General features: G+C 39.1%; 1 protein-coding gene across 1 annotated transcript in view; it reads left to right on the forward strand.

Moving 5' to 3' along the window:
• The window catches only part of LOC104025469 (glypican-5), a 416,865-nt gene that overhangs the window by 74,607 nt on the left and 320,164 nt on the right, over nucleotides 1–22,094 (forward strand). The window contains exon 3 of the mRNA XM_075716973.1: nucleotides 20,272–20,966. Within this exon, the coding sequence (XP_075573088.1) occupies nucleotides 20,272–20,966 (695 nt within the window). The remainder of the gene's footprint in view (nucleotides 1–20,271; nucleotides 20,967–22,094) is intronic.

The raw sequence follows: 22,094 nt of genomic DNA on the forward strand, positions 1-22,094 counted from the left end.
CATGGAGGATACTGAAAATGTGAGAGAAGTGATATATGGCAATTTACTTTTGTCATTAATCTGTGGGTAATGTGTTTATTGATAGAGGGAGACCCCTGAAACCATGCAGTGGAGCATCTCATTGGGGGACAAATTTTAATACTCTTGGTTGGAAGAAGGACTTTAGTCTCTGAGCTGCCCCACTGAAAAGAATAGGATGATTTCTTTAGCAAGGGAATCAGTCTGTCTGTAATTACTTTCTCCTTTGTTTTGTCAGTTTAGTTGAAATGGGAAACAAGTCCCAGATGCTTAAGTGCTATGGGCTGAGAGGTATGCCAGCATTTCAGGAAGTAGAAAGTTTTTTAAAGTTGTAATTGTCACTTATATGCAAACTTCTAGTGTTTCAATGGCAAGTCTTGCCTAAAAGTCTTAATAAGCACTATTTCCAAAGATGCTACAGTTTTCTGAGCCTAGGACTCTTTGAAAGTTTTGCTATTGCACTCTTGCACAAATATATGTAGCTAAACCAACCCACTGCTTATACATGTGATAGAGGCAGACTTTTTAGATGCCACTGCTATATATTTGATTCAGAGATCCTAGTATTACTTGTCTACCTTAATTGCCTCAGTTGGCTGAAGGCTGGGTCTGGTTTATGTAGACTTGAATTTAAATGTGCAAGTTGTCTCATGCTCCCAGCAGAGTTTTACAGTTGAAGTTCACCTTAGATTATATGGAGATTGGAAAACATAATGACCAATGTGCTTGGGGTCCCCTCTTGATTACTAGAACAATGTGAACACTGTTTAAATATATGGCTGTGATTAAGTATAGAAATTAAAATCTTAGTTTAGGCATAATAGCTACTTAAGCGTACCACAATCTGTCACTGCAAATAGGAATAGCACCATGCGAGAAAAGGAGCAGAAAGGCAAGTGAATCCATATGCTTAAACACAAAGTTCAGGAGGTTATTTGAGTAAAAGAAATAGCTGTCAGAAACTGGTAATCCAACACTAGTGAATCCTAGAGACAGAGGCACGGGCCAGAGTGGGCAGTGTGAGAAGGAAACTGAAGAGCCTGAAATGGAATTTGAAGAGCAAAGAGTCAAAGACGTAAAAACAAACAACAAGAAATTCTTGTGGTATATTAAAGACAGAAAAGACTGTGAGAGATGGGGCAGGTCCCCTGGGTATGTTATTCTATACACTGGAGCTGTCAACTGCAGGTCTTCATATAGCTTTGTGTGAAGCATCTGATGCTATTTTGTGCTATCAGCCCTGGGACTGGATCAATCTCTAGTTCTTCCTGTATGGCAGATCTTTCATGATGACTGCTTTCTGTCCCGAAAGTCCATGCCATCCTGTCCCAGTTAATCACAAGATGCAAAAATAAATTCTGAATGTTCCCTGGCTATTTCTGTGATATTTTAGCAGCTTTCAGCTAAATCAGATGTCCAGTTTTGAGGACCAATGGGTATACACTTTTGCATACTTCAAGATCCCATTGTAATATCAGGCCTTTTGTCTCTAGGAAGATGTAGATGGATGTTTGTCTTCACCAGTGTGACAGACTCCTTGGCTATTGTACTGTATCTGAATAGTGTAATCAGGATTGGCAAATTAACGCTCAGATACTGCAGAGAAATTTATAATGTTCCTGAACCTGCTATAAGAACCAGCATTATCTAAAGTATATTAAACAAGTCCAAATTTCAAAAGGCTTGTAAATATTGATTTATTCTGTTCTGTTGAGTATCAGATTAAGGGCTCCTATGAAGTTCTCCATTGCCATGCTGAGCGCTCTGCTTCCATCATCATGTTGAAATTCCCCAAGTAGCAAATCTCCTACACCTGGTACCTGAAGAGAAGATTGAAAACCGGTCCTCAAGGTTATATCCTCTATAAATTTGGAAACCCCTTCACCGGATGCCACCTTCATTTTAATGGCTTGTGTCTCTTGCTCTGTTAGTCTTTGCTAAATTACTATTTGGTGTGTTCTCTCTAGCTGTGCCTCACTAAATTACAGTGCAGGCTTTTCAGCATCAATTAATCTCCATTTCAGGGATGCTTTGACAGTCTTTTGAATTGGGAAGCTCTTGGTTCTTACAGAGCTTCCCTCCATTAGGATGCGGAAGTTTTTCCAAGTGTTGCATATCTGTCTCTCTAAACACTTATGTTTAAAAGCTTTACGTAGCAGGGGATCTGTTCTGAACTTGTCTGATAATGAAACCTGTGTTTCTGTTGTGTGAGGGTTAAGAAACCAAAAAGGGAGGTGCTTAGAACAGATGCCTCCTGCTCAGGGCAGAGCTCCCTTCTCTGGCCTCCTGCAGGAGCCATGTGGCCAGGGCAGCACTGGGGAAAGTAAGGGTAGGAATGGAGCCTGATTAGGATTTTTAAAGTAATTTACTTTTCTGGCTTGAATAAACTTCCTTAGAATTCTTCCTTACTTGCTTCAGTAACATCTGCCCTCCTTTAATCTTTGTTCCAGGTGAGGCATGTTGCTAGGAATAATGCTATCCCAGAGACATCTAAGTTGTAACAGCTCTTTTAGTTGGTTGGCAGGATTAGACTATGGACCCTGCTTCCACCTGTAACACTGCCCAGAACCAGCAATAGGTGGTGGTGTTAGATGAGATGTTGTCCTGGTTTTGGCTGTGATAGGGTTCATTTTCTTCCTAGTAGTTGGCATAGTGCTGTGGTTTGGATTCAGCACGAGAATAATGTTGAGAACACACTGATGTTTTAGTTGCTTACACTAGTCAAGGACTTTTCAGCTTCCTGTGCTCGGCCAGGTGCACAAGAAGCTGGGAGGGGGCACAGACAAGAGAGCTGATCCAAACTAGCCAAAGGGGTGGTGCCATGCTCAGTATATAAACTGGGGGAAGTCGGCTGGGGGGAGTGACCGCTGCTTGGGGACTGTCTGGGTGTCGGTCAGCGGGCAGTGAGCAATTGCATCACTTGTTTTTCCTGGGTTTTGTTTCTCTCTCTCTCTCTGTTTTCCTTTTCCTTACAATTTATTTTATTTCAATTATTAAACTGTTCTTATCTAAACCCATGAGTTTTCTTACTCTTGCTCTTCAGTTTCTCTCCCCCATCCCACCGGGCGGTGGGTGAGCAAGCAGCTGTGTTGCTTAATTGCTGACTGGGGCTAAGCTGTGACAGATGTGTAGTAGGTCTTCCAGTAGAAAGGTGTTGAACAGGAATTTATAAGGGAATTTGCAAGCAGTTACAAATAATGTCTTTGCGTTAAGTGGTAAAATGTGGCAAACTTGAATGCAGTGATCATGATGTCCTAAAACTTAGATGACATCCAAGCATTGAGTGAAGTGGCACAGGCAGGCCAGGGAATGCTGTTGCAGATGGTGAAATGGAGTAAGCAAAAAAAGTGTTAGGGCATGATGTTTCCATAAGATTGGAAACTTTTTGGTAAAGGCAGAGTATTGGTTCAAGGCTGTGCCGGGGGAGGTTTAGACTGGACATTAGGAACCATTTCTTTACCAAGAGTGTGGTCAAACACTGGAACTGGCTTCCTAGAGAGGTGGTTGATAACCCAAGCCTGTCAGTGTTCAAGAGGCATTTGGACAACGCCCTTAACAACATGCTTTAACTTGGTCAGCCTGGAATTGGTCAGGCAGTTGGACGAGATGATTGTTGTAGGTCCCTTCCAACTGAAATATTCTATTCTACTTGCAAGGACCTGGTTTATAACCTTTCCCAGAATAGATTAATCAAGTCAACATTTTTTTTTTTCCCCCCGTAATCTTATGAAGAGTGTCATTATACAAGATTGATCTGAAAGACAAGAGAAAACTCTTCAACAATCTGACATTTGTGGAACAGGAAGGCAAGAGATCTGTCAGAGGAATTGAAATGGCCTTATAGAATTCAAATGATTTTGTGAAGTTTAAGGCCCTGTTTCACAAATCTGCTTTCTTGGCAGAAAACTTAAGTGTGCACTGAAGTCCTATGGGGTTTTTGTGAATTAAGAACTGTATTGCAGAAATAGGATAAATTTTGTGTATGCCAAAATGGTTTTTTTGAACTGGGTCTAAAATGCAACAAATGTATTCTTCAGAGCCCAGAATTTCTTATGCTTTATCTGTTACTCTCTCATTTTCAGTCTACCAATAACTTCATTCTTCGGTTGGGTAGTTGTTCCTTTCTTTTGTTTCTTTCAGTGCTTCTGAAGGGATTGATCTCATTAAGGGGTTATACAGATAGAGTTTCATGCCAAAGGGTCTTTTTTAAAATAAGCAATCAGTTCTGGGGCCTTCAGAGAGTAGAACTTAAACTCTGGGAGTTTGAGTGTCAGGTGTCTATCAAATTGAATTTAAAGATCCAGAAAAAGAAGTGGAGAATTTACTTGATCATGAATGGTGTTGGGTTGACAATTGGACTGATGATCTTAAAGGTCCTTTCCAATCTTAATGATTCTATTCTAGTTTTACTTTCATTAAAAAATAAGCCAGCCACCAAGCCAGGAAACATGAATTTAAATTATTACTTTACCCTTAATTGGTTTAGTGGTGGACTTGGTAGTGTTAGGTTAATGGTTGGACTGGATGATCTTAAAGGTCTTTTCCAACCTAAATGATTCTATGATTCTATGAAAATGGCTGAATCTTGTAATTTCTCCTGAAACAAAACCAACAAAATTGCTGTCAGAATATTTCACATTGGTGATCTCTCCTCCACCCCGTTTTTTAAAAACTTAATGTTTACTTTTTTGGATTTGACTGGGCTAAAAATGCAATACCTGAGTGAGTATGGTACAAAAATTGATTTATTTTTATTGATTCCATGTGACCTTGAAATGGAGATAAGCATTTTAGAAAGATAAATTCTTCACAGACTTTGTCTTTTAATTAAGCATCTGTTTGCTCCCCATATGTTCAGTGTTTTTAATATAATATAAATTATACGAAGTTAGGACAGAACTGAGTGATTAAAGTTGCCTGAGTTTGTAGGATAGAAGAGAAAGTTGCCCATACTGTGGGGCTCTGTGTACTTACTGTTGAGAATTAAACTTTTTGTCTTATGAGAGAATAAGAGTAACTGATGGACTTCAGTGTGTTAAAACAATGCACTGTTGAAAAGCCAAGACTGTGCTATAGTAAAGGGAATGGCTGCATATTTGAAATAGTTTCACTGTGCTCTTTTTATATCAAAGATGTGTATGAGCTAGGGTTCCTGTCAGAGCTTTGAAGTGAAATTTTGGACTTCATGCCTGGGTAATTTTCTGACCGAAGAAAGCAAGTTGGCCAGAAGATATACTCCGTGAGTGTATTTGGAAGTATGGAAACAGTTGCACAGGGGTACTAGATGGCAAAGTAAAATGCAATTTATAGCTGCAGCTTACAGCTGCGGAAGTTATCTGTTGTCGACTGGTCCCTCTGCAGCAGGGATGCTTGTGTCTCAAATGTGTTCCAGTTCTTTTCCAGTTTAGACAGCTCCCCAAAGTTTTTTGTAAACTAAGGCACTTAGTAATATTAGACAGGTCACTCACAATGAGCATGTGATAGAAGCCAAGTATTTCTCTTAGATGTGTCCAGTGTTTCCTGTAGTGTATGTTGAGCTTTACATATCAACCTCTTTTAACCTGTCAACCTCTTAATTTACGAATATTTTCACTTTTCTGATTCATTGTACTGTTCTGCAATGCTGCTTGCATTCATGAGACTCCCTCTTTTCTAAAAGATGCTACTGGCTTAATCGAGGCTTGTTAAGGCTTACAATACCATTTATGTAGATAGCAGTTTTGGTCCTTTAGTTCTGAATACTTGTTTGCTAAGATCCCTCTAAAGCTACCTAGAAAGGGAAGCTCTGAATTGTAATTAAAGTCTGTATTATATTGCTGCAATCAATCTCAGTTCACTAATTCATGTTGGAAGTCTGCTGTAGCATAATGACTAATTTGCTTTCATTATCAGATTGATTTATCTGCAACTCTTATTTTTCATTAAGTTGTTGAGTAAAAGATTGCAAAACTTTAAACAGAACTATAAAAGCTGCATATATATGAGAGATTTTAACAATTGCATATTAAAACTTCTGTATGACAGATGTATGTGATAGATACTTTGACCCTCAATTCAAAGTATAGTTTTTCTATAGTTGCGTTTCCATCACTAATGACCCATGTTTAACCAAAACAACTGAAGTATACATTGTAATGTACCAAATACCCGTAAGCAATAGAGGAAGCAATACAGCAATGACTTCAATAATACAACATGAGAAAGCAGAAAACTATAATGCCTTATCTCTGGACCTGCACTCAGTGAGATAACTGAGAGCATCCGTGGTCCTCAGCAGGTAGAGCTTATGCTTAAATACCTTCGTGAATCAGGGCCCAAGTTGAAAACATGAGTTTCAGGCGTAAAAACTGAGAGGACTGCTCCTTCTTGTGGGAAGACACTGAAAAGAAGCGAAAAAAAGATCTGCAAGGGTTTTACAAAGCATTTTCCAAGAGTTCTGACATAATAGGGAAAAAGGAGGCCCAGAAAAATGGACAAAATCAGTTGCATGCACTTTTTTCATATAGGAATAAGCAGGTCCTGACGAGAGGGGAAATGCTCTGAGTTCAGAGAATGATCCTTTTAGTGCATGTAATGCATGTCTGTCACATTTTGTAAATGAGGGCACATGAGCAACTTCCTGAAGTGGGGACTTGACATGGCATCTTGTTCTCTTTGGTGAGCTATCTCAAGAAGCCCCTGTTACAGAAGTGAACATCAACTCTAAGATACCCCATCAATCAAAATCACAAATAGACTTTTTGTAGCAGTCCTTGAAGGTCAGCAAGCCCAGAGGGGAAACGGTTGCTCACTTTTAACAGCCTTGGAAGTCCCCAGATATTCAAAGTTCAGGACTATTCATGGGAGTTTCTTAACTGAAACTGAGTCAGCTCACTTAGATCCAAGCCATAAAGCTTTATCTGGGGGAACTTGAGATGAACAAAGCAGGTCTATGAATTCTTCAGACTTGTTCTCTCTTACAAAATTCCTCTGCTGCTGTTACTCATGCAAAAAAATGATGTACTGAATTGTGATCTGACCACCAATAGACTTAGGGAATGAGTAAGCAAGCACAGGGTTGCAACTGTGCAATTTCTTGAATTTAAGCAAATTCTGTGATCTTGTGAAGCCCTACTCATCTCGGAAGGTGTCTGGATATGTGTGACAACATTGAAATACGGTGTCATGGTGACTTTATTTTTATCAAGGACTGCACAATTTTCTGCACATAAGTTTCATTGGTTTGGCCTTTGGTCTTCAGTGGAAAAAATTGTAAAATCTCTGTAGTCAATGTGATTGCAAAAAATTACCTTCATGTATTTTCTTTTTTAAGGAAGGAATTTCAGGAGAAAAATAGGTGTGTTGATTTATTAGTGCTAACAGACTTTATGTGCTTTCCCTTAGGAATAACTGGAGCTATTTCCCCACAAACATCTGGTTAGCTATCAAATCACCAACATCTGTACTTCTGCCATTGCTGACCCGAATTTGGAGGATAAATCGAGAAGTTCTTCACCATAAAGAAAAATGTGTTCTATTTTATAGAACATATATCTACATCTATTTTTATTGATTCACCTCTAATTTTTCCATTGAGAGAGGTTTTGTAAGCATGTGAAATTTTAAAATGCAATACCCAGAATATTTTCCTAGATTTATAGTGATTTGGATTCAGTGTCTGTTGAAATCAGTCACTGAAGTCTTTTCCACTGTGTTTCTCCCATAGCCTAGTGAAATTCTTTGTTCTGACTGTAAAGAAAGTCGGTGAACAAGGTCAGTTTCTTCAAGCAAACATGTCCTTTCTATTACCTTATGATAGCAAATGTTTGCAAATTAATCAACAAGAGGAGACAGCCAAAAATAGATGTTGCAGGAAAGGTTTTTGGTTTTTAAGCATTACTTGCCTGTATCTTTTATCCAAGACCAATACCTTTGCCTTTAATCTAGATGACTATATGCTTTTTGGTGCCCTATGGAAGAGCCTGATGGCTCTCACCCTGTGGACCATACATGAACCGTTTAGTGGCCTAAAAGTACCAAAGAGTGTTTGCAGCTGAAATTCGGGTCAGGATACTACATGCTTGCATGTCACTAGTTTTGGTGGATAGGAGTTGTCCACAATCTGAAAAACACAAAAGCCACTGGATTAAACTGTTTGCAGAAGATTACTTGTGTATGAAAGACTGTCTCTGCACCAAGACTTAGCTATTGGACTTTCATGGTTTCCTTAGTTTATTTTGCAGAGGCTTCCCTACGTAGACTAGCCTGAGAAAGAAGGGTGGGTAAAGTTACTAGATTTACAGTACTGGGAAATGAAGTTGGTGTTACCCAATCCAGAATCAGAAGAAACAGCTGAAAGGTTTTGTGGCCCGTGCTTTTGAACAAATTAGGAGTACACAGTGATTGTGAAGACTGCCATTCAGTGTCTGACTGCCCTGGTGAGTAATGATCCTTTTCCCTCTTGCAGCTGAGGGGCTGGAAGCTCGACGTGTGGGCACATGGAGCACAGTTCTTGAGCCAGCTGGCAGTTCTGGGTTAGAGAGTGTTCATTGTTGAACACACAGGGTTGCATTATTGCTGTTCTCTACGTAAAGACTGTTTTCTTTGTTTTAAAGTTGTTGATAAATACAGATTTAATCTAGATTTAAAACCAGGAGGATTTTTAAAGTCTTATTTGTGACCTTAGCTCTTTAATGGGACTCCGACGACATATTTTCTTGTATTTCTACGTTACTACCTAAACAAGAAGAAACAAACATGAAAAACAACCAACCTTCCCCCCCCCCCCCCCCCCTTCATCTTTGTTAAGCTAATTCTGTCTCTTGTAGCTACTTTTCTCTTAGATTTTTAGAAGCAGGTCATAATGGACCACCTAACTAATTCAGCTGGAAATCATGAAATAGTTCATGACCTTCTGAAACAAACATATTAGTTTTCCTACTGCCAGTTGAACTCCTTAATCAGAGGGCTGAGAAAATCCTCTCTAGAGACTCCTGTCTAGTTGCTTTTCTGTTAATGAAAAGACTGCTAGAAGAATGAAGACTTTTACATCTTCCTGTTTTCTCTTGCTTGACTCAGAAGAGAGATTTTTGGTTGTTCTTAAGTAATGCAAGTCATTAAAACTCTTTTGTACTTTCCTTTCTTGATAGTATTTAATACACCAGAGATTCACAAATAAAATACCTCAATTTCTTCTGTGATCCAAGGTTACTAGCAACTTTGAAGTCTGTCCCTGCCATGAACATGCAGTGCAGCAATGTACCAGAGACAAGTTTTAGAGTGTACTCAGTACCCCAGTCACATCTCTATTTTAAAGATATGTTTTATATTTTATACTTCTCCATAGGTAACATCCCAGTGCTCAGTGTCTCATGGAGCATCGTCAGTGCCACTGTGTAAGTCAAGCAACAGAGAGAAGTCTGTAGTGGCTTTGGCAAGCCCCACTTGCTTGCTCTCCAAGCCCGATTGTGTCAAATGTGCAGTGCGTTTGAGCTCCAACAGACCACCAACATAAATGCCCTCTCTTTGTCTAATGATGGCATGTGTTCCTCTCTGGTATTAGTACCTGGCACTGTGTGTAGTCAGCACAGTTTTTACTTTCTCAATGGTTTTCATTTGCAGGAAGGCTGCAGAAGCAATTGTTGGCCATTTTTTTCCTAATATTTTTTTGATAGTCCCTCTCCTCAAGCAGTATAAACCAGCAATATCTTTACATATCCACATTTTACTTGTACATTAGCTGTGTCCCCACCTAGTTGCGTTTTGGACTTTCTGGTTTTCATATGGCAGTAATCCACGGTTACTATGACTTGCTTGATCCTGAATACTTGTGTGTATATGTCCTACATGTGTTGTCATTTAAATGTTGTCCTCACCCTTACGTAGGCATAGATTACAGTTAAGACTGTTTTTTTTTTTACTCTGTATAGGCCCAGAACATTCAGAGTGCTATGATACATGACACATTGCCTCAGGCTCTCAAGCCGGCCCATACTGCAGTCGTGAATGTGCAGAGACTCTTCTACAAGTCTGTTTAGTTCTGGAAATTACACTATATGTGCTAAGTATCTCATTCCAAAAGTACTTGTGATAAAAGCAGTCTGGGGAATCCAAAGAAAAGTGACACCCTTTTATTCTGTCTGGCGGGCTGTGGGAAGAGATTACCTGAAAGCCTTAATCCTAGAGATTACAGTAAGGGTATTCTCTTCACTTAGAAACTAGCCCCATGCTAGCATGCATAGTTCCATGATTCACAGCATTGAAAAACTGCTTATGCACGTGGGAAAGTAATTGCTATGGAACCCCAGAAAGAATGAGGTAATTTTTTTTGCACCATCTCCCAATGTTAGTAGCACTTTTGTGTGTCAGTGCTTAACATGTATAGTCACCAGGAACAGTTACCTTCCTGGCTAGCCTCAGATGTAGGCATGCCTTAAAAGCACCTTGGGCTCCATCTTTCATTGTGTATTTTGGTAACAAGCATGTGAGTTTTGAGAAGTGTACAGTTACGGTTTAATAACCAAACTGTTGTGTATTGAAAATTGGTATAAAAAGCATGCAAGATTTTGTCACTGAGGTTCTGCTCATTCAAAGGAATTGCAGCCATATGTACCAAGTATCTCTTCTGAAGAAGACAAACTAAGGGCAATCCACTTCTTAGAGCCAAGTATAAATCCTGTCTAACACCATGCAAGTCTTGGATTGCTGGGCCAACACACCTTTTGGGTCTGACTATGTTTTTACAACAATACTCAAATACGTCAAACCCCCCCGCTGCCCCCAGCAAGAACTTTACTTGAAAAGATACCAGGGGTTTATCTCATCACATAAAGTGATGATTCAGGGTTGATTTTTGAGAGAATATTGTTCAAGCCATTGTTCTTCCACTTTTACTGGATTTTTTTTTTTTTTAAATTTTCTAAGGAAAAAATGGGACTTCAGTTCACTATAAATCTTTGCAACTGTGTACAGGGTTTTAGCCTGAAAAAATAAAAGCAGGTGCTTTTTTATGTGGCAAAAACTTTGTTCATTAGAATAGTTAGACCTAATTTAAGCAATGTAGACTGTTTCTGTGGATCTATCTTGAAAGAAATGTTGATGGTTACAGACTTGTCACTCAAAGCTATTTTACAAGTAATCCATCTTGGGAATTGTGTGCTACTTGCTGTACCTGTGGCTTCCAGTCGTCACAGTCTATGTTAGTGATTGATCAAATATATCAGACAACATAATTTCTGCTCCCAGTCTGATGGCTGTTAAACCTAAGAACTTCAAAGATAGTTATAGTTATGTGAAGAACCTAGCTACCTACAGATATATAACTGCTTGTGGTTTTTTTCCCTTGTAGACTGAGACAACTGTTTTTATAAATTCATTGTTCTTGGAAAGCAAATTAAAGGCATCACTAATGTTGTTGAAGCACAGCCGTAGTTCATTCTTCAGTTATTTTGGCCCAACTCCTGTTAAAACTGTGAATTTGTATTATTAAGTAATAGCTGACAGGTTTGAACTTGGCAGATATGAATTATATGAATCATCATTTGGAATTCTGTTTTGATGGAAGGAGAATAATACTGATAGCCACGGCTTTACAAAAAGTCTAGCCATAGTCCTCGGGGCTTTTATTGGTCTTCTAGATCATCTTACCACGGTGGTGCTAGATGTCCATCAGCCTTCTACTGCACAAATATTCCCAAAGAACTACTTGCTTTTTTTATCTGCCAGCGGAAGCCCGCTGGTGTCATAAAAGGTTAATACCACATCTGGTCTCCAGCTTTCTGCTGGTCAACTGATCTAGTTTTACTTGAGACTGCTCACTTTAAAAAGGAGTAAGTAATTGCAGCCTATAATTACAGTGTATAAAATAAGGTACAACTGTACTGAAATGCAGTATACAGAAAGAATAAACAGCTAAATTTAATTACTAGCTCATTCGTGGTATTCACAAAAAGTTTGAAGGTGAAATAAATAGTGAGCAGCTCAAAATCAAGTTAGCAAACTGTAACTGATTTTGTGAAGCGTAACAAGTTAGTTACTTTCTATAAACTCTTCCATATAGTGTTTTCTTTAAAAGGGCAGATATGGTTTGGTACAGCAGACTGCAGAGCTTTCTCTAGTCTGTCTTTGATAAATACTTTTGCAGCTGGTTGCAACTTTGTTATACATTGTTGTTTTGTTAATGATAAAGCCAAGGCCACTAAATCTGAAAAATGTGCGTGTTGTGGTTACTACTTTCAGCAATTTGGACATATTCCCCAGCACACAGTCTACAGGAGTCATTATTTGATTTCATGGCAAAATGACCAGAGCAGAACAAAAGATTGCTATTTATCACTGGACCATTCTGTTGTTATTAAGGTATCTCCTGGGCTTGTGTGTCTACTGACTTTTTTCCCTTTGCATCACCAGCCTATGAAGCAGTGAGCCTGTTTTAAACTTGGTGATGTTACTTCTATTACTGATGCTTCCAGAATCAAATACTTGCCAAAATAACCCAAAGTTAATGGTTTCACTGTTCATCAATCTCACCAAAATGTGAGCTGCATATTTCCTCCCCTTCTGCCTGTACAAGAATGTATAGTAAGGAAGCTGTTTAATTTGAAAAAAAAAAAGTAGAAGAAAAAGAAAACATACATGTACTGTCGGACTGTTTGATTCAGAAAAGGCAGTGGGTTTGCTGGCTGGAGCAGCAGTCTGAGGGTTGGTTGCTTCCTATGTGCCAAGGCTGAAAGAATAGGTTTGTGCATATGAAAACAACAAAGACGACTAATTTTCATGCCAAGGTAGAAGTTTTCAGATGGTACTTAATGGTGTTGGTTCCTATTGCTGTTATGGGAAGTCAGTCTCTAACAGACCATTTGGAAATTGATTTTCCTAAGTGTCTTCTTAGCTTTGCCCACATTACCAAACTACAATAGTGGGTCTGCTCTTCTGAAACTCAGATTGCACCAGGCTTTCTCATGTCCAGTGTTACATGTGGCAAACTGCTGTCCAAGCTCCCAGCATAGGAGACATTGCTAAGGAAAAAACAGGTAGATTTATGCTCTGGAAGTCTCGCTGCTAGAATTTTTTAAAGCCCTTGCAACTTTTCACAAGTTTTCTTCAGTTAAAAACAGTCTTAAATTACACTTGGAACTGAGCAGAGGGTTAAAGGATCATATCTGTAGCTTGTAAAAAATTCTACCCATTGATGTCTGGTTAACTGGGGTTGTCCTTAGCTGTTAGGTACAGACAGAGAAGGAGGCACAGACTTCTTACTTTTTCAACTTGGGCAGAAGTTTCTATCAACAGGTACATGATGGGATATTTAGAATCATAGAATCATTTAGGTTGGGAAAGACCTTTAAGATCATCCATTCCAACCATTAACCTAACACTAGTACATTTATTGGATGTTACCAACGTAGACAAACTCATGGAGAGACTGTTAAGTAAAGACCTTGCCCTATGCACAGTAATGGAAAGCTGGCTTCTGATCAGGAGGGGTATGCTGTCAAGGTGAGCAAATTCAAACTTCCCTTTTGCCTCTTTCCAAAACTGACTTTGCTTTCTTGCTTTTGAATCTGTTTTGGACTCTGCCTTGTTAAATGAAGCTACAGGAGGTGAGCAGAAAGCAAGAGATGCTTTCACTTGGCCCAGATTCTGAGACCTTTCAGGTTTTTCTCTGACCCAAAATGTTTTGGAGCAAGCTTGCAATATTTCCTGCAAGTGTTGGTGTAGTGTCAACTACAATGTGGACATAGTATTTCCACGAGAGTGCCAATATGTTTATTAACATCTTATTTCTCGTCAGATTCATTATGTGTTTATGTGTAGGAAGACTGCCATTCTAAAAACAGTAAAACACATGAAAAAGTAGGGTATTAATAAAGAGCTTTGGCCCTACATTCAGCAGAACGATTCAGGATAAATAAGGAGGAAACTTCCAGTGCTTGACATTCTTTGCTACTAGCAAAATGTCACAAAATAGAAATGAAGCTGAAAGTTATAAGAAATTGTTTTCAAAAACAGCTTAATGAATGAATGGATTGCAGGTTCTGTCTTTGCAAACATGACACAATTTGCTTTGCACTTACATTCTTTTCTAAAGTAATCTTAAGATCTAAAAGAAACCCCACCTGTTCATCATGTTTAATGATGATTTTTGAGCACTCTTTGTTCTTATTCTTTTAAATATGTTTAAAGATCATTGCACATTCAAAAAAGTAGAACTCTAAATTTTATCATGTGTGTGTCATGTAGATGTGTATCTGGGTATGATTTTCTGCGGTGTACATTGTTCTTTATGCATCAAATTGCAAATAGTATATACTTAAATTCTACTGCTGCAAAATATGAATATGTTGTCCTTTATTTTGGCAAGCCATAAAGATGCAGAAGATTTAATGGACTTGAAAGCATTAAAAGGAAGCTATTGTTCAACAAACTGTAGCTTTCATTCATCCTGTAATTCTGTAATAAATGCAAGATGTTGAAGGGAAAGGAGCCAAATATTAGTGTGGTCCTAAGAGACCAAACAAATAATGTAGCTACTTAAGTTTATCATTCTTCTTCCATGATTACACTCAAATCTAAAATGTACACAGATGTTATTTCTGTATAGATAGTTTCAGTGTTTGCTTCTACTTTCAGCTTGAGCATTGTTAAATCTTTTCAGTAATGTTTATAACATAATGTTTTCCTTTTTTTTTTTTTTTTTTTTTTTAAGAAGCTGGTGGATTTTTAAAATTTAAGTTCAGCATGCATTCAATTATTGCAGAGTGTAAGGAATTATTAATGCAGTGGAGAGCCGCTGCGTTAGCAGGGTGGTCTTACCTTGTCAGTTCTGCAGGGAAGGCGCTGGCTTTGAGTCACACACAGAAGCACAATGGCAATGACAGTAACGTTCCTTTCACATGTGCGCATCGTGTTTTGTGTCAGTTTTATAACTTTGGTTTTTGAAGACATGGGGGTTCAAACAGTCGGCCCACTCTATTGAGCCTCAGCTACTGCCCAACAGAAATGGTCCTCTGTGCACAGAGGTGTCTGGTGCTTAGATTGACTTTATTTTGGGAAAATAGTTCCCATTCTAATATGCCTGTGTTGGACCTGCGGAAAGAAAAGAACGTGGATTTGGACTGATTCATAATCCAGCGAGTTGGAAGTTGCTTAGTCCTCGCCTAATGCTCCCTATCTGAACCCTATAGTTGCTTACAGAATAAGGATCTTAAAAGCTTGTAAAGGTCTGGTATAAGAGAGGGAAGCAAATGAACTTATTCTGTGTATGGCTATCATATGTCAGTCCAGATCTTCTTGGAAAACTCCTGTCTGTGTGTATTTCCTGAGACCGCATCTACTGAGCTTCATGCACTGTAAGAAATCTGGGGTTTATGAGATGAAGGCAATCCTGAATGCAAGCTTTTGTGCTACCACGTGTATGCAGACTCGCTGTGCACTTCAGCGGATTGTTTTGTTGAGGTCTTTCCTTCAGGCTATGTTGCCATTTGTCTGCGAGCCTGAAAAAATAAACAATTCCTCAGAACACACCCAGAAAGATTTTTTGTGGCAGAAAGAGTGGGAAATTCATGTGTGGCAGTTTTGCATCTTTGGTTCTTGTCCTAAGGAGAAGGGGTGGTGGCCTGGACACAAACTTGAAGAGCTGTTGCACCTGACTGCACTAAAATAGAGATGATGGCAATTTAAAAACACAAGAAGCTGTTCCTGCTGAAGTGAGTTAGTGTAAATCATTGAATGCAATGTTTACATGACATGAGGAACTAGTCAAAGCTGTAGTTACAGTATTAGAAATGTTTCCTTTGTCTGTACTGTTACTTAAAATATCTCGTTCTTTCCCCAGATAGACCTCCAGGTGGTGAAAAAATAGAGGAAATCTTTGGAAAATGCTGGCACACCAGTGCTGGGCAGACTGATACATGCCTACTAAATCTGTTTCTCCCTGTAGCACTACCTGTAGCAGATTTCTTCAGCAGAAACACTTAAATTCTGCAGCTTCTTCTGACATACAGTGGGCTTAAATCGGGATTAAAACCCACTAAAGAAGTCAGCAGTGTTACACTGGTGCAAAAGCTGGTGTGAGATAAGTCAGGAATCCTTTGTAATTTTTATTATATTAGGTATATGAAATGCAGCTGCTGGCTGGTTTAAAATAAGTAAACCATCCTCTGTGTCGGAATAGATGTATTTCTGTCAGAAGGAAGCCATCACTCAAACCAAGCTGTGCCATGTTCATGATGAATAAGCATGGATGCTATAGGTGCAAAGCAATGTTCTTCTGTGTGTGTGTGTGTTAGACTAAGCATGACATAATTTTCAGTGTATATGAATGTTAGGAACCAGGCTAGAAGCCCAGCATGCCAACTGGTTAGCTGCTTGGCCTGGAAGGCTCTGTGCTGCCGGTGGAGCAGCAAAACCAGCGTGGCATCTTGTCATAATGGGGCTTGTCCCCAGAAGCTAGTTTTCAAACACCAGCAGTTCAGCTGAGAAGTTTCCAGAGGTGAGCTGTATTTGATCAGCTGTGTTTGACTGTCACAGACACATCAGTGGTGGTGTCAAGTGCTTTGTGAGCACATGATAAACAGTTTGAACAAAATTATTCCCACGGAAGGTAGTGTTGCCTGACTTACATAGTTACTGATGTGTTAGTTCAAAATCCAAAGTTGGCTGTTGTTTTACTTTACCTGTAGCCTTAAATCAAAAAGGGGCTTTCGAGGCACATGAGAACAAACCTTGTTTTCCACTTTCCTATTTATTTCAATACTAAAGGAAGGCAGAAAATATATAAAGTCTCCATCAAATTTGGGGTGATTTTGGTTATGTCTTATTTCTGTTCAGAATCAATATATTTGCAATTTATAGTACATTGTATGCTGCTGGTGGCGGGGTGGAAGCCAAAGGCTGTGAAAGATGATCAAATGTTTCTCCCAGTGTGTGCTTAGGCTTAGAGTTCAGCTTTCTGCAAGTTCATAAATGTCTGAAGTTTGCTATATTTGACTGCACAGATGAGCACACAGTTTTTCAGATAGTGGTAAAACTTCCTTGGGATTTAGAAACTCCATACAAGGTGCATTAAAAACATAGAATTAATCACTTTTAAAACAAGATGCTGAGGTTGCCTGCTCTGTATAACTAGAATGTAAGCTGTCCATTGTTACAAAATCGTTCGACTGCATGAAGCCCCGTTATTTCTAATTAAAGGTCTAAGAATGTCCAGCTGATCCAGTAATTTGATTGTCTCAAACATCGCTTAATGCCTTAACAAGGAAAAAAGGCCTATGTGTTTCCTTCTCAAACATCATTGCTAGAGTGCCTGCAAGTATGAGTCATTTTTTGTGTCTGACCAGCGGTGATAAGGAAGCAAATGATGCCTTATGGGTGTTTGCAGCACATCTGCAGTCAGCAGAAATATTTTTTTGTACCATATTTTTGATGTTAGGGCTCTTTTTGCAGGAGGAATGAACATATATACCATCACAATTTTTCTCTTATACAGTGAAAAATAAATGACACTATTAAGTATTTTGATTTCATACTTGTCTCAGAATAATGCAGGATTTTCACAGTTAAGAGGTTTGAAAATAAAATGCTACATGGTTTCTAGTCTACAACCTAGTATCCCAGGAAGCTGCTGAAATCTCTTTTCTTGGGATGTACCTTGTTATTGACTGTTTTGCTCTTATCTTTCACTGGGGCAGTTATTTCTCAGGACAATAAGGATACTTGCAGATTTGTAAATGCATGTCATTTAGTCTTCAGATAAGGAGGATACGGCTGCAGTTCAGCCTTATGGGTGTGGAGGGTAAAGCAACACCATAAGACTGTTGGCATTGTAGGAGACAGTCCCTGCTCCCATAATCTAATGGTGAGCTGAATATCTGCAAGAGAGAGAGAGACAGTGTACTCAAAGGAGGAAACTTAAAACACTGTTTTATTCATGTTTTGAATATTTCCATTGCCTTTTTAGTATGATAAACAAAAATGGTGTTCAGGTTTCCTCTAGAAATAAAAATGAACACATAGGGGTGATGTGGCAAACAAAACTTCTGACAGTGCAGTAGCACACAGCTAACTGCACTACAGTTTAGATTGTGTCAATATTTCCATCATAAATCCAATATTCAAAAGTTTTTTCAGCTGTAGAAGTCTGCTTCAGTCTGAAACTCAGCAGGGTGTTTCTCTGCCTGAGAATGAACTTTCTTCTTTTTCAGCTGAAGTGTATCTGAGTTCTTAATTTCTGGGATTTTGTAAGCACTTCCAGAGTATGAGTTGCTGTAATACCACTGGGAATGCTGAAGTGATTCTCTGGCAGAAGGATACAGCGTGTGCGTGTGTGTGTAAAATACTGATGACTTAATGTACAATGAGATATGTTGTATTATCTGTCTAGTTAAATCACCCTTTGTGGTAAAGGGATTGTAATGCTTATCATAATAAGCAAGTTAGTTGCCCAGGGAGATGTAATAGAGGAAGGCGCTGAGCAGGCTTTTCTACAAAACTTTGCCAGTGTATGCTAATCTTGACTTACAGTATTGTATCCGCTCCTTTGCTGAGCTGATCTTTGAGCAACTTTGGTTTGTGTTACGTTGCAGTGAATTGCATGGTGATATTCAGATGAATGTGGAGTAGGATTAGACTGAAACCCCATTATCTGGCCAGTCCTCAGGAGGTATGGTGTGATAGGTCTCCTGCCTTGACTGGAACTACTCGCCATCCAGAGGAGTGCAAGAATGATTTATTTCAGAGTCTTTTTGTTGTAGAGCTTCCAAACAAAGCAGTGGGAATGGTGTGGATTACTGTCTTCTGTGTCACTAAAAATAATCTTGAGAACTGATCCCTTCCTTGCCCCTGTCCCTGATTTCTAGCACACAATCAGTGTTTTGGGTGTATAATATTTGCCTTCTGCAATTTCAAATGTTTTACCTGTGGCACTCCTTTTTTTTTTTTTTTTTTTTTTAAGGCCACTCAAAAGTGGTGTAGTTAAAGGACATACTGTTTTCCTGACTTTATAATTTTGTTTTGGTTCATAGAGGACTCGATATCAAGTCCTGTCCAACCACTGGCTGGTGTCCAGACCTAGACGATGTTAGTGGGGAGAGCATTTATTCGCACAGCATCTTTCCTTCATCCTTGAGTTGCGCTTTGCCAGAAGCGCCTCTCAGCCACCCGCTTACAGCACTGTGAAACAAAAGCTTCAACTTGTGTTTGTATTCAGCTCTCTTGCAACCTCAATGGAGCTGCTGTCCAGCAGTTTATCTAAAGTTGCTGTTGGCGTGTCAGCTTTGTCTAGTCCTTCCTTCTAGCTTGTATTTACTCTGCATGTCAGCTCTCCAAATCATACAAGTATGTGTTTTAGAAATCTAGACTGATTGTAGGAGGACATGAATGCCTTATGCTTTTTCCATTCTTGATGCAGGATTTCATAACAATAGATCACCTGGGATGAAAAGCTAATACAACTTGAAGCTGTTACTATGTTATCAAGATACTGCTTTCATACACTATTAAGTTATTAAAACATTTCAGTTACGGTTGAAAAGTACAGCTAATGAATGAGGATCAGCATTTCTGTGTGCTGAGGAGATGTTATTCTCCGACTTTAATTTCAATATGCAGTGGTCTTGTAGCTTTACAAGAAGTTTGAATATGAATTTTCACCCTTTTATTAGATATGGATATTTTATCGTTATTTATTCAGTCCAGCACAGCAGTGATAGTGTGAGTGGCGTATTACAGACAGCTCTTGTTACCAGTTACTCCTGTGTCTCACTGTTCCAGAACTTGCATCACATAAATAATTTTGTTCATGTATTCCTCTCTGGAGTTCTATAGGAACACTGAAAATGTTGCAGTCCTCCCTGTGTACTGGAAACTGATGTCGCTTGGAGGTAGAGGGATGTTTTGGATACGTATCTAGCGGAACTGCCCAAATGCAGTGTCAGTTGCAAAAGGCATCTTAGACCCTGCCTGTGCTCACTGGAGTCTGTGGCAGTCCTTCCTTGACCTCTAGAGTTTGCGGGAGGGTCTAGCCACTGAGAATACAGTCATCTTCTTTTAAGAAAATATTTGTGTATTATGTGTTGCCTTTATTATGTGCATGTAATATTTAGGTGTCTTTTTAATCATATTACTGATGAAAGCTGTATTAACTATTAGTGTATTTACATTGCAGATTTCATGTAACTATTGATGTTCCTGTTCAGGACAATATTGGTCCTGTGACTAAGATGTCAGGTGCTTGCTATTAACCTTTAGTTCTTTCTTTCCCCTGCCCTTTTTTAGAGGCCTTTGAGTCTTTGCTTCGCTTTGCTGAAAACCGCACAAGTTCCCTGTTTGAGACAGCTTACAGACCTATGGCAAAAGAAGCAGCAGAGCCTGTTAAAGAACTTTTTACAGACATCTCTCTCTACATTCTGGGTGCAGAGACTACAGTGGAAAGTGCAGTATTACGGTTCTTTGACAGTCTCTTTCCTCTGGTGTACAGTCGGCTAATAAACCCAGGAATTACAGATTTACCAGAGGACTATACAGAGTGTCTACGGCTTACGAGGCAAGACATAAATCCTTTTGGACGCTATTCTAAAAACATGGTTACAGAGCTGTCAAAATCTCTTTGGGCAAGCAGGATGCTCAGCCAGGCCCTCAGTCTGGGCATTGAAGTGATAAATACTACTGAACATGCAGCTCTTACGAAGGAATGTAGCAAAGCTCTAGTGAAGATGCAGTACTGCCCGCATTGCCAGGGCCTGACGCTAATCAGACCCTGCGTCGGATATTGTCTAAATGTAATGAGGGGCTGTTTGGCCAGTGTGTCAGAACTGGATGCACAATGGAGGGAGTATATCTCCACGCTGGAATATCTGACTAATGAAATGGCTGCCTCACATGATCTGGAAATTGCACTGACGGGAATCCGGAACTCCATCAATGAAGCCATCCTGCATGCACAGTTGAACGGGCCACAGCTCTCCGCTACAGTAAGTGCTCTCTAATTATTCACTACTCCCATTTATCACTTTCATTATTTGGTGTTGTCTTTGCATCAGTTTTTAGTCTTCAACTAGATCTTTAATAGTCCATGAAAACGTTACAGATAATTATGATGGGGTTCAGTAGAGTCTGCTTCGAAATGAAAGGGTTTGGGGGGAAAATTGGTTCCTTGAGAAGCAACCCTGTAAATCAGATAGCTCTGGCTTGTCTGCAGAACTTTCTAAACAAAGAAAGCAAGTATAATATACTCCAATTTTAAACAAAAAACTGCGGTATATTATACTTGATACCAACAATGTATTTTCATACTCTAAAACATCTGATTCTGTAACTCTTGGAGCAGTGTTCCCCTGGTGTGTGAGTATTTGTAGTGTGTAGGAACATTCCACAGGAATTGGTATAAGGGGTTGGAAGAGTGGGTTTCTAAATAAAGGCAAAGACATTAACTGCATCATAATTTTACAGTCCCTTTACTTTTGTGCTGACTTGAGACATCAGGAAGACAGTACAGGTCTATAATGAGTATACCTGTCATAGAAAAGTTGGAAAAAGAGCATGAAAAAAATCAAGCTTATTTGACAGTGTTTATGTAAGTAAACACCTTAAAGTGGATCCATTTTTGTAAGTGGTACGTTAAGGAGGAAAGAACTAGGATAGTAGAACTGTCTCATAAATAATAGCAGCATATGACTGGCAGGTGTTCTCTCAAGGTGTTGAAGATTGGACTGGAAATTACTGAAATGATTAATGATGCAGCTGACTACATCTGTATGAAGTACAACATGACTGTCAATGGAAAAAAATGTAGCAGTGTGGCCTTAGGCAGGGTAAAGACTAATCTAAAAAAATGCAGGTAGATCTCTGCCTGTCTTGAAAGTAAAGGAATTCTTGCAGAGAACAAATGAGATGGAAATGCACAGTTCTAAAAATTTAATTCCTGTGCTGAACTCTGGTCACCGTATTACGTAAGAGAAAAGAAGTACTTCACAGAGTCTACAGAAAGAAGCTATGGCAGAGGGTATTCTAAACTAAGGAAGTATTTTACTAGGAGAAAAATGCCTGTATGTTTGTAACCTTCCAAGATACCTAATATCACAGCTCTCTTCAATTTAGAA

Source organism: Pelecanus crispus, chromosome 9, assembly GCF_030463565.1.
Source record: "Pelecanus crispus isolate bPelCri1 chromosome 9, bPelCri1.pri, whole genome shotgun sequence".
Classification (NCBI taxonomy): domain Eukaryota; kingdom Metazoa; phylum Chordata; class Aves; order Pelecaniformes; family Pelecanidae; genus Pelecanus; species Pelecanus crispus.